General features: G+C 39.7%; 1 protein-coding gene across 1 annotated transcript; it reads right to left on the bottom strand.

The window, feature by feature from the left end:
• Window positions 1-5,392: 5,392 nt before the first annotated feature.
• Window positions 5,393-10,827, bottom strand: LOC108275523 (translocon-associated protein subunit delta). Its single transcript, XM_017486389.2, has 6 exons — window positions 10,672-10,827; window positions 9,991-10,109; window positions 9,833-9,907; window positions 8,886-8,975; window positions 7,333-7,398; window positions 5,393-6,034 (listed from the first exon to the last, which is right to left on the bottom strand). Exons 1-6 carry the CDS (start codon window positions 10,715-10,717, stop codon window positions 5,930-5,932), a joined length of 501 nt encoding a protein of 166 aa, XP_017341878.1. The 5' UTR covers window positions 10,718-10,827; the 3' UTR covers window positions 5,393-5,929.
• Window positions 10,828-12,434: the final 1,607 nt, after the last annotated feature.

The following is a 12,434-nucleotide window of genomic DNA, read 5'->3' as shown; positions in this document are numbered from 1 at the left end:
AAAGACAAACAACAGAATCTTAAACTGGATCCTAAAATGGACCGGGAGCCGATGGAGCGATGCTAAAATTGGGCTGACGATCATGTTTCTTTGCCCTTGTCAACAGCCTTGCAGCTGCAATTTGAACCATCTGGAGACGAGCAAGAGATGACTGTAAGTATGTAAGATGAAAAGTAAGTACACCCCTACTTTAGCACACCTTCAAATCCATAAAATCAGAATCAGGTGTTCAAGATTGGGTGTCAGTGATTAGAACCGACAAAACGAACTTTTCAAAGAACCTGCACGGGAGGCGTGCCAGGAAAAAGCCACTGCAAGACTACAGTTTACCAATCAGCATATAGGCAAAGACCAGGCCGTTTGGAATAAAGTGCTCTGGACAGACGAATCAAAGATAGAGTTGTTTGGCCACAGTAACGGCAGACATGTTTGGCACAGACCAACGTTTGCTTCGCTGCCTCAGGGACTGGACAGCTTGCATTCATTGATATGAATTCTGCATCATATCAAAGAGTGCTTGAAGATAATGTGAGGCCGTCTGTCTTTTTTTGAACCGAAAGTGGATCTTTCAACAGGATAATGATCCTAAGCACACGAGCAAATCCACCAAGGAACGGCTCAAAAAGAAGAAATAGAGGTTTATGGAACGGCCGAGTCAAAGCCCGGATGTGAATCCCATTGAAATGTTGTGTGGGGATTTGAAACGTGCAGCACATGCAAGAAAACCCTCAAACATCTTGCAACTGAAAGAATACTGCAGGAAGAGTAGACAAAAATTCCAACGAGCCTGGTGGACAATTATGGAAAACGCCTACAAGACGTTATTTCTACTAAAGGGGTCAATACTACACTGCCCTCTACTAATATTGGCACCCTTGGTAAATATGAGCAAAGAAGGCTGTGAAAAATTGTCTTTATTGTTGAACCTTTTGATCTTTTGTTTAAAAAAAAAAAAATCACAAAAATTCTCTGCTCTCATGGATGTCAAACAATTGCAAACAAAACACAGATTTATTAAAAAAATATATATATCTTTGTTAAATATAGGTGTGCAACAATTATTGGCACCCCTATGAATTCATATGAGAAAAATATTTTTGAAGTATATTCCCATTGATATTTTATATTACACCTGGGTGACTAGGAACAGGAACTTGTTCAACCATGACTTCCTGTTTCATAGGGGTATAAATATGATGTAACACATAGGCCAAATTCCCTTAGTCATTCATAACAATGGGTAAGACCAAGGAATATAGCTGTGATGTGCGGCAAAAGGTTGTTGAGCTTCATAAAATGGGAAGTGTCTATAAGAAAATAGCACGAGTATTGAAAATGCCCATTTCCTCCATCAGGGCAATAATTAAAAAGTTCCAGTCGACTGGAAATGTTATGAATCAACCTGGAATTGGGTGTGTCTATATCGTCTCAACACACTGTGAAGAGGACGGTTCGAGTGGACGAAAAATCTCCAAGGATCACAGCTGGAGAACTGCAGAAGGTCGTTGTGTCTTGGGGTCAGAAAGTCTCCAAAACTACAATCTGAAGTCTCCTACATCACCACAAGGTGTTTGGAAGGGTTTCAAGAAAAAAGCCTCTACTGTCATTCAAAAACAAACTCGAGCGTCTTCAGTGTGCCGACACGACTGGAACTTCAAATGGGATCGGGTTCTATGGTCAGATGAAAACAACATAGAGCTTTTAGGCGATAAAACACCAGAGGTGGTTTTGGAGCACACAGAGAGGAAGCCGTATGGAAAAGTACCTCATGCCCACGGTTAAATATGGAGGTGGATCTTTAATGTTTTGGGATGTTTTTCTGCCAGAGGACCTGGACATTTTGTTAGGATACATGGCATCATGGACTCGATCAAACATCAACAGATATTAAATGAAATCCTGACTGCCTCTGCCAGAAAGATTAAAATGGGCCGTGGTTGGATCTTCCAGCAGGACAATGATCCGAAACATCATCAAAATCAACACAGAAATGGTTTACTGACCACAAAATCAAGGTCCTGCCATGACCCTCCCAGTCCCCTGACCTGAACCCCATAGAAAACCTGTGTGGTGAACTGAAGAGGAGAGTCCACCAGCGTGGACCTCAAAATGTGAAGGATCTGGAGAGATTCTGTACGGAGGAACGCTCTCAGATCCCTCGCCATGTATTCTCCAACCTCACCAGGAATTATAGCAGAAGACTCAGAGCTGTTATCTCGGCAAAGGAAAGTATTGACTAAAAGGGTGCCAATAACAGTGGCACACATATATTTAATAAAGTTTTGGGTTTTTTTGATAAACAGAGAATTTTTGTGACATTTTTGAACAAAAGATCAAAAGGTTAAACAATAAAGACAAATTTTCACAGCCTTCTTTGCTCATATTTACCAGGGGTGCCAATATAAGTGGAGGGCAGTGTATGATAGCAGGTTTAGAATAAGGGTCATGAAAAGTGAACTTGGAGTTAAAGCTGCTCTTTACAATAATATACAAGATGGAAAAACATATACGGCTCGAGTGTCAAATCAGTTCCTTTAATTAAAAGCGATCCAAGAGATATTTGGTTATACCCATACTTCCCAGAGCAATGTGTTTTTTAAAAGCTTCTCGGATATATTAGAACAGTTCTTGTTTTTGTTTTTTTTTTTTTAAATAGCATTTCTTAAGCCAGACATATTGGTTTCCAATAAAGATGTAATTACTTACATCTTTCAGTTCATCCCACTAAACCTCAACAGAATATTGTGTGTGGAGAATTTCCACATGGAAATGTCCAAAGGACTGGACAGAATCTAGTACTTTTGGCAAACTTAATAACAATAAACAAACAAACAAACAAATAAATAAACAACTCACGCCCGTGTTATTTAGGGAACAGTGACATAACTAAATTTGGGAAATTTGCACTAACTATATTACAGGAAACATAACACACCCTAGCAGCTAAAATGTCTGCAAATTCGTCGAATTAATTAAGTGAATCTATTTGCTATTTTCCACCGACAGGACATTGCGTAAACCTGTGAAAAACAGCACAGAGTGGCGGAAAACAGCAAGGAATACAATCCCTGGCAAAAATGATGGAATCCCAACACTTGTTTTTTTAAACTTCGGTGCAAATAAACAAATTACAGATATTACAAAAACCATTTTTGTTTAATAGCTGAACATTCTGGCTTTGTGAGACAAACAAATTAAATGAAATTATTTTAATTAACTCCATAATCAATTAGAGGGGGGAAAAATGGAATCACTCAATATTGATGAAGTTATGGAATCATCAACAACAATAACAAAAAAAAATGAGGCGTAGACTTCATTAATGAAAATCAATATTCTCCATCAAGCTGGCTCCAAATTTCCTTGAATAGCGGTTGACAGATCAGCTTTGCAGGATGGAGCCTTGTCGTGGACCGGTTATTATCATTTCCACCACAAATTTTCAATCAGATTGAGATCTGGACTGTTCGCTGGCCATGTCATTGAGATGATCTGCCTTTCCTGAAGAAAAACTTTAATACTCTTTGCTCTGTGGCATGATGCATTATCATCCTGAAAAATGACTACATCTATTCATCCATCCATCTTCTATACCGCTTTATCCTTTTCAGGGTCACGGGGAACCTGGAGTCTATCCCAGGGAGCATGGGGCACAAGGCAGGGTACACCCTGGACAGGGTGCCAATCCATCGCAGGGCACAATCACATACACACTCACACACACATTCATACACTACGGACACTTTAGACACGCCAATCAGCCTACCATGCATGTCTTTGGACTGGAAGAGGAAACCGGAGTACCCTCATCTATTCATTTAAAACCTATTTTCTATCAGTGGAATGAGAAAACTGTACAAAAAATCAAAGTACACCTGTGCACTGACTGTTGAGGTAATGATCACCATCTCCCCTGGTCCTTTACCTGACATGCAACCCCATATGCTAAAATGTAGGGGGTGGGAGTGAGTTCCTTAGGCAGTCATCTTCATTGAATGGCACCGGATAAACATTCCAGCATCATCTCCTTTTACAATGCAGATTTGTGATTCATCACTGAATATCACTTCCATCCAATCCTACAAACTCCATGATTGCTTCTCTTTAGCCCACTCGAACATAATCTGTTTTCTTCAGTTTAGGTGCTGGTTTTCTATATGTAAATCCCATTTCACTCAGCCCATTCCATATAGTTCTGTCACAAGACATACTGCGTTGAGTTTTCTACCCTGACGTTTGAGGCAGAAGCAGCCTTTATTTGTCAGATATACATTACAGCACAGTGAAATTCACATTTTTTCCCCCGCCACATATCCCAGGTTGTTAGGAAGCTGAGATTAGAGCACAGGGTCAATCGTGATAGAGTGCCCCTGGAGCAGAAAGGGTAAAAGGGCCAAGGTTCAAGGGCCCAACAGTGGCAGCTTGGCGGTGCTAGGGCTTGACCCCCAACCTTCTGATCAGTAACGCAGAGCCTTAACCGTTGAGCCACTTTTGCCACACTCCATTTTGGATTTCCTTCTGGAAGTAGTTATAATCCTTTCCATTGTTTCACTTGACAACTCTCTTGTTGGATCCGTATTCAACAGCTCGTTACGGTCTGTAAGCACATTCTTTTAACTGCAGACTAATTTGCATTTTTAGACTTGTGCCAGAATTAAACAAAAATTATTTTGTTATATCTGTGATTTGCTTATTTGCTATAAAGGAAGAAAAAAAAAAGCTGGGTGAATATCCTCTACATGTGGTGATTCTATCATTTTTGACAGGGGTTGCACATACCATACACGATGACCTGAACACAGAAAAGTGATAGACTGCCCCCTTGTGTTCATACCCGAGTCTTACATGAGCAACTCTTGATCTAGGTATATACTCACCATCCACTTTATTAGGAACACCTTTACACCTGCTCATTTATGCACTTATCCAATCAGCCAATCATGTGGAAGCTACACAATGCATAAAATCATGCAGATACAGGTCAAGAGCTTCAGTTAATCTTCACATCAAACATCAGAATGGGGGAAAATTTGATCTCTGGGACTAACTCGACTCGAACAGCGCTCATCAAGAAGGTGTTTCAGCCTGCAGACCCTCAACACACAGGAAGGTTTTTGTTTTTTTTGTGTGTGAGAAAATCCCAGGAGATCAGCAGGTTCTGAAATACTCAAACCCACCCGTCTGGTACCAACATCCATGCCCCAGTTAAAGTCACCGAGATCACACTTTTTCCCTTGACTTGACTTGTGCATGATCTTATACATTGTACTGCTGCCACATGATTGGCTGACTGGATGAGTGAATATATGAGCAAGTGTACAGGTGTTCCAATTTAAAGTAGACAGTGAGTGTACATGTAGAATGAAAACATAAACAAAAACAAAGAGTTAAATCAACTAAAAACATATAGGTTTATTTGTCATAATATGAATGTAAAACATTGTTTTTATTTCATCCATTTGTTAATGTTATTACTGAACCTAGATTCGCTCCTGCTTCGATTTTGTATTAAAGCAACAACCTAAAGACAAATCATAATCCAATACAGTATACAGCTATTATTATTATTATTATTATTATTATTATTATTATTATTATATTATTCGAGTTTTCAAAGTCAGGTGTTCATCTGGGGCAACCAACTTAAAAAAAAAAACAAAATAAAACACAACAACCCCCCCCCCAACATTTTCAACAAATATCTAATGTAATAAATAAATAAATAAATATGACAGAACCAGATTATCTGAAATGTACATTAGAAATCCTTGCTTAATCCCCCTCTTAATCTCCATTACGACTACCAGATATTTACAAATCAAGTACTAAAAGGATGAGCATGTAAAGGAATGTATGTACAAAATATGGAGGTATAATGATAAAACATGCCAGTGATCATGCCGTAATGCGTGTTGTGTTGTGTTTCTCTTCAGGCTTGAATTGTGCTCTTGGCGCTAAAAGCGAAGTAGTAGACCAAGACGCCAATAGCAGCAGCCAGGACCTCTGTAGACACCCAAGGGCCATTCCAAGCTCCCTATGGACAGAAGGCTCAATTTAAACGGCCATCGTTTATTCAAAAAGTATAACTGATTAGAGAAAAAAAAAAAAAGTCAAATAATTGTGTGATTCCACCAGGTACTGTCGTCAATATTCATGGAGAGTCGTGGAGAAAAACGTATTACTTTAAACACCCTTAAACGTGTTTTTCAACAGTATTTAGGCTTTTTCTATTTCTCACTCGGTGCAGTTAAATTGCCTTTTAATGAAGAAAGAAAGAAAAAGCTTAAAAAACAAGTGCAAAGAAACAGCATACAGTGGCTGTGAATATGACGTAAACAAATAACTGAAGGTACACTGGCCTCCAGAATTATTGGCACCCTTCATACGAAATGACTGTAACAAACATTACACCTAAAACAATTACATTTCCAATCAAAAAAAACAAAAATGCACTAATTTTTTTTTTTTAAATTCCAAATAAATCAATAAATATTAATCAAATTGACAAAAACACCCCTAGAGAATATTTTTAATAGATACAAACATACCGTCATTCTAAAGGGGTGCGGGGGTAGTATACATATGAGGTTGCACGCATAAGATCCCTTAGTCATCCAAGACTTGACACACACACACGTACACACATGTAAGTTGCTCCGTAAGAGTTGCAAGAAAGAAGTCCTTCACGAAAGCATTTCAGCAAATGCAGTGCCTTAGAAATAGAAAGCACTCCATGGTAAAACATGAAGGTGGATCAGTGATGCTTTGGGGCTGTTTTGTGGCTGCTGGGACTAAATCCTGCTTGCCTCTGCCAGGGGGTTCAGATGTGGCCGTAGTTAGAGCTTTCAACTTTCAAGAGGAGCTGAACACACTTCCAGATCAACATAGTAATAGTTAAAGAAACACAATATCAGTGTTTTGCTCTAGCAATCTCAGTCTCAGTCTCTGAACCCTATTGAAACACAGTGATCCGAAATGAAGAAAGTCCACATGCGCAATCCTAATAAAGACAATAAAGGTGCTTAAAATGTACCAAGATCCCTCTGCAAGTGTCCCAAACATTGTAAGGGATTACAGGAAAAGACTCGTGCTCTTATTCTCTTCAGGGAACGCGTCACATAATTGAGAGTGTGTAAGGGTGATTAATTTGAAACCAGTGTGTTGTAGGAAAAATATGCATTACTTATTTATTTAAATATGATTTTTTTGTTGTTGTTATAATATCATTTATTGCAGGTTATTATTTTGATATATCTTGCATCGATTCAGTTCATTTTCATGAGGGGTGCCAATAATTCTGGAGGGCACAGTAACCATTAGTGTTCTACTCACCCTGTGATCTACATTGACAGAGAAAAGGGGCTTGATCGTGTCCACGTCCTCATTGTTTCTCTGAGCCTGAAAGACACATGTACAAAAACATTTCACATTAGCATCTTTAGTACTCAGTACAGCTCCTTTTACTGTTATGACCCGCTGCAAACGAGATGCAGATCTTCTGGCAGCGTTCCTGAGGAATCTTTACCCGTTCCTCATGAGCAGTGGCCTCCAGTGCAGTAATATTGTTGGGTTTGCGTGCTGCGACCGACTTCTTCAAATCCCACCAGAGATTATCTATGGGGTTGAAGTCAGGTGACTGAGACGGCCCTGTAGAATCTTCCAGGATTCTTCTGCAACCAAGCCTTGGTGGAATTTGAGGTACGTTTGGGATCATTGTCCTGTTGGAAGGTCCAGTGACGCCCAAGCGTCAGCTTCCTCACAGACGGCGTGACGTTTTCTCCTAGGATTTCCTGATACTTCAATGGATCCATCTCGCCTTCCACACGCTGCAGGTTTCCCGTGCCAGAGGATGTAAAGCAGCCGCAGAGCATCACCGAGCCTCCACCATGCTCGACTGTGGACAGAGTGTTCTTTCTTCATTCTTCTTCCTCCAGACATTCCGCTGATCCATCGTGCTGAAAAGTTCCAGTTTTGTTTCATCGCTCCACCGAACAGAATCACAAAACTTCCGTGGCTTATTTATATGATTTTGAGCGACTTTTCTTGTGCTTTTGGGTCGGTAGCGGTGAACGTCTTGGACTTCCGGCATGGAAACCTTCTGTGTTTAGTACACGCCTTACTGAGCTCACTGAAACCTCAGTGCTGTTACACCAAGTCTCGCTGCAGGTCTTTTACCGTCACTCGAGGGTTTTTCACAACCTGCCTTCTCACAAATCTGCTTGCAGCCGTTGATAGCTTCCTTTTTCTGTCCCATCCAGGTATTTCATATGTTTTCTACCCCTAGCAAGTTCAGGTATTTCATGTGTTCCAGCTCAAGCACCTCTGCTGCAACTAATGAAGCCCTTGATTAGTTTAATCAGGTCTGCTTGAGACAACACCTGTTTTGCATATTTGTGCTGTTGTGAATTCTATTCAGGGGGTTGAATCATTTTAAAACTGGAGAAGTCATTATAAGTTGCATTTTCAGTTGAATTTGGGGAAACCGCTAGAAGCATTTGTCGTGTTGAACTATTTCAACTGCTTTTGTTTGATTTGTTCATCGCAAACAGCTGAAAGTCTCTACATTCTGACAATAAACCTGATTTGCACTGGGGGTTGAATCATTTTGATTGCAACTATATCGTCCTCTTTTCTTATGTATTTTTTTCTATTTATTTGCGAAGATCAATTAGAATCTTTCAATAAGATCATTACCGAGCATTCTGTGGATTGTGCATTTATACAGTAGTAGTAGTAGTAGTAATACTTATTCCCACTAGGAAGTAAAATGGGGTCACTGGCCAAAGAAGGTTTCCAAGTCAAACTCATGAGTACTCCTTTGCATGCACTTTCCTATTCTGATTCTTTAACCTTGACAGAAATGTGCATTATTATTATTTACTAACCTTGCGCAGTGAACTGTAAGACTCCTCGTCAAAGAATTTGACTTGGTACGTCCCCGAGCTGGCCTGCTTGTGAGGCAGACTCCATGACACCTGTCAGAAACACAAAATCAATCCAAGTAAACATACACACAGACAAATACTCATGTGAATGAACTGAAAAATAATTGATTAATCGGCTTAAATGTGGCTTATAAATGAGAATCTTTGTAACTAACTTCACTTATGTGTTTTTAATTTTATTTATTTATTTTTTTTACATTGTGTACATGAGTTCTGGCACTGGTAAGGACCCTGGCTCACTACACTTTGGGACGTTTATGGCATTTATCAACAACAGGCAGGACGGATATCTTTCTGACATTGTATTTCGTATAAAATTGTTAGCTTAATCACACACACACACACACACACACACACACACACACACACACACACACACATCTGTGTCATGGTACTTCAAGCAGAATCGTACACTACCTATTAGATTTTAAAAGAAAATCATTAAACACTTAAAAGTCATTTGACTCAAACAAAACATATATAGAACGTCAAATAAAGTTAAAGATCACTAACGCAAGTAATCATTTGAGCGCTACAACAACGATAACAAGCTACTGACAGGTACATTTGTAGACGAAGTTGGCTGAGAGTTTGTCTGCCACTTTTTGAGGGGCTGAGAAGCTTCAGAAAATACGCAGTCATTTCCAGTAAGGGAACATAATGAGCATCGATGCTCCATGATTTTTTTGCGCTGTGCACTGTGGGATTTTTTTTAAAGAGCAAACATTCCAGTGCACTGAAAGGATTTTGCGATTGAGACAGCCAGTAATATGGCCGACTCCGGGATCAGTGCCATGACAAGCGAACTAGGGAGCTGATTGAGACGCAGCCCTAGAAAACCCAGTGCATTAGAACTGAATTTTCAGAAACGGATCAAGTATACAGACCTGGTACTTCCCAACATCCTGGCCCCTTGTCACAGGAAACTGTCTTCCATTGACATCAGCATACAACGCTACACTCTGGTGACAAAAAGCAGCACGGTTAAGACGGTTAATGACTTACTCGGGTTATCTGGAAATGTCCGAAGCATGATAAAATCTACCTGTACTCCGTTTGCACAGGACAAGCTGAGCTCAACGATGAAGACGGACTCGGATGAGATGACTGCATCATTGGTTGTGTATGTCGACGGTGTAATGACGGGGTTCAGACAACCGTCCCCTACACACACGGAGGATACACACTTTTTATTTCAATTAACTCACAGATTCAAAGCTACTCAGCAGCCAGACGCACCTCAATAACCTGTGATTTATTCTTAAAATTACACAAAGAAAACAATATATATTTTTAATAGGTGAAGTTAATATATTTGGATGTTTAATATTTAAAATCCTTAACGTTTAAATGATGTACCATAACAACCACACGTCTACCCTGCAGAAGATAAAACAACAGAAACCATCAGAGAAATTCTAATGGGTTTCACTACAAATACCATTACAAACCATCAGCTAACCATTACCAATATTGGTCCTTAACGGTATCCACTAGACATAACGTGCCACCAATAGGCACAAAGTGTTCCAAGGAAACAAATTACCAGTGGAGCCCCACAGGGACCATTACAACCAATACAATTACCATTATAACCATTAGAAATTATATGAGGGCTTCTATTGTTGTTGTTGTTGTTGTTGTTTTCAGCAGGGTAGCTAGTGATGTAAGAATACAGTGCATGAATGCTCAGTTAGTTATAAAAAATATATATATATACACTCACCGGTGCACACGCTGAAGAAAAACGCAAAAATGAGCCAACTCTTCATGGTTGTTTTTAAGGTTACAACAAAAAAACAGCCTCTCACAGCTGCTAATCACGTCAACGAGAGCCACATCAGCGTAGGGCGCAGGAAGATGACGTGTACTCCCCGGAAGTCAGCGCGCGTACTGTACGAGTGCGGAGGTCGTGATTAAGGCTCCACTATTCACCCTGATAAATCACACTGTAGAGGATCAATTTAATCATGAGGTTAATCATCTAAAACACTGATACCAATTTAATCGAGGAGATGCGGTGGACTTTTTTTTCTCTCTCCATTATTCAACAGTTTTATTTTGATTTGTTTAAAACTTAGATGTGTAATATTACTGAATACAATGTTTCTTTGTTTGGGTTTCAAGGAAGAGTGTCCGCTTCAGGGCATTTTATTAGGGTATGTGCATAAAGCACATACAGCATCAGTTAACAACCCATCGCAGGACACAATCGCACACACATTCACACACTACGGACAATACTGACAATTTTCCGAGTACCCAGAGGAAACCTGTGAAGCACGGGGAGAACAAACTCCACACACACAGGGCGGAGGTGGGATTCAAACCTATTCTAAAATGGATATTGAATGACCCTGGGGTTCGATTCCCACCGTGGCCCAGTGTGTGTGTGTGCGCGGAGTTTGCATGTTCTCGCCGTGCTCCGGGGGTTTCCTCCGGGTACTCCGGTTTCCTCCCCCAGTACAAACACATGCATGGTAGGCTGATTGGCGTGTCTAAAGTGTCTGTAGTGTATGAATGGGTGTGTGAGTGTGTATGTGATTGTGCCCTGCGATGGACTGGCACCCTGTCCAGGGTGTACCCCGCCTTGTTCCCCATGCTCCCTGGGATAGACTCCAGGTTCCCCGTGACCCTGAAAAGGATAAACCGGTATAGAAGATGGATGGATGGATGGATGGATGGAATGACCCTAGGTTTTTTTTTTCTGAATAAAATGCTCATTTGCTACCTAACAAAGTAATAGAAATTCGTGTCAACATAAAAACTGTACATGCAATTACCTACATATAAATAAATAAATAAATACATTTAATATATCACTATAATATACTTTTTGTAATTCTGAACTCAACACTATCAGTCTGTTTTGTAAGTGCATTTTTAAAAAGGTTTCTGGAAGAAGGTATTTTTTAATGATGCTTTTTTTTTCTTAAAAAAAAAAAAAAAAGATTACTTAGATTACTTAATTTGTACCTTACTTAATTTGCACCTTCCCAGTGGTCTTGGCTCTATGTCGTGAAACGAATTCACATGTACTCAGTAATGCTATCAAAATATTACTTTTGGTTAATGGCATAAACATACATCAAAGGCATTCTCTCAGTGAGAATTCGGGGCTGTGTCCCAAACCACATTTTGTGCACGTAATAGTTTGCCTAAGGTGTATGAATTAAAACATTATTTTATATAGTATATTTCGCAATAATATATTTATAGTATATACTTACCATATACTCATACAAATTTCAGCCTGTTTTAAATATAGTTAAGTACATTTCTTTTTCACTAGATGTATAGATCCAACAAGGCTGAATGAAGTTCGTTTCTTAAACGCAGCTTCTCATTTGAATTCAAGAAAATGGTCCAAACAAGCATTTCACCAAAACTAGCTGCAGATGGAGACAGCGAACAGTCCCGAGCCTGCTCGCTAAATTGCTGCTGTGGCCTACACTGGACCTCAGTGTAAGTTTTATTATATTTGGTGCT

The sequence above is a fragment of the Ictalurus punctatus genome, chromosome 15 (genome assembly GCF_001660625.3).
Source record: "Ictalurus punctatus breed USDA103 chromosome 15, Coco_2.0, whole genome shotgun sequence".
Classification (NCBI taxonomy): Eukaryota; Metazoa; Chordata; class Actinopteri; order Siluriformes; family Ictaluridae; genus Ictalurus; species Ictalurus punctatus.
This window is presented reverse-complemented; position numbering and strand designations above follow the sequence as displayed.

Coding starts and splice junctions, on each gene's coding strand:
- LOC108275523 (XM_017486389.2), bottom strand. CDS start 10,717: ATGAAGAGTTGGCTCATTTTTGCGTTTTTCTTCAGCGTGTGCACCG. Junction 7,399..8,885: donor CTTACAGTTCACTGCGCAAG/GTTAGTAAATAA, acceptor TGTGTCTTTCAG/GCTCAGAGAAACAATGAGGA. Junction 6,035..7,332: donor CTGTCAATGTAGATCACAGG/GTGAGTAGAACA, acceptor TTCTGTCCATAG/GGAGCTTGGAATGGCCCTTG.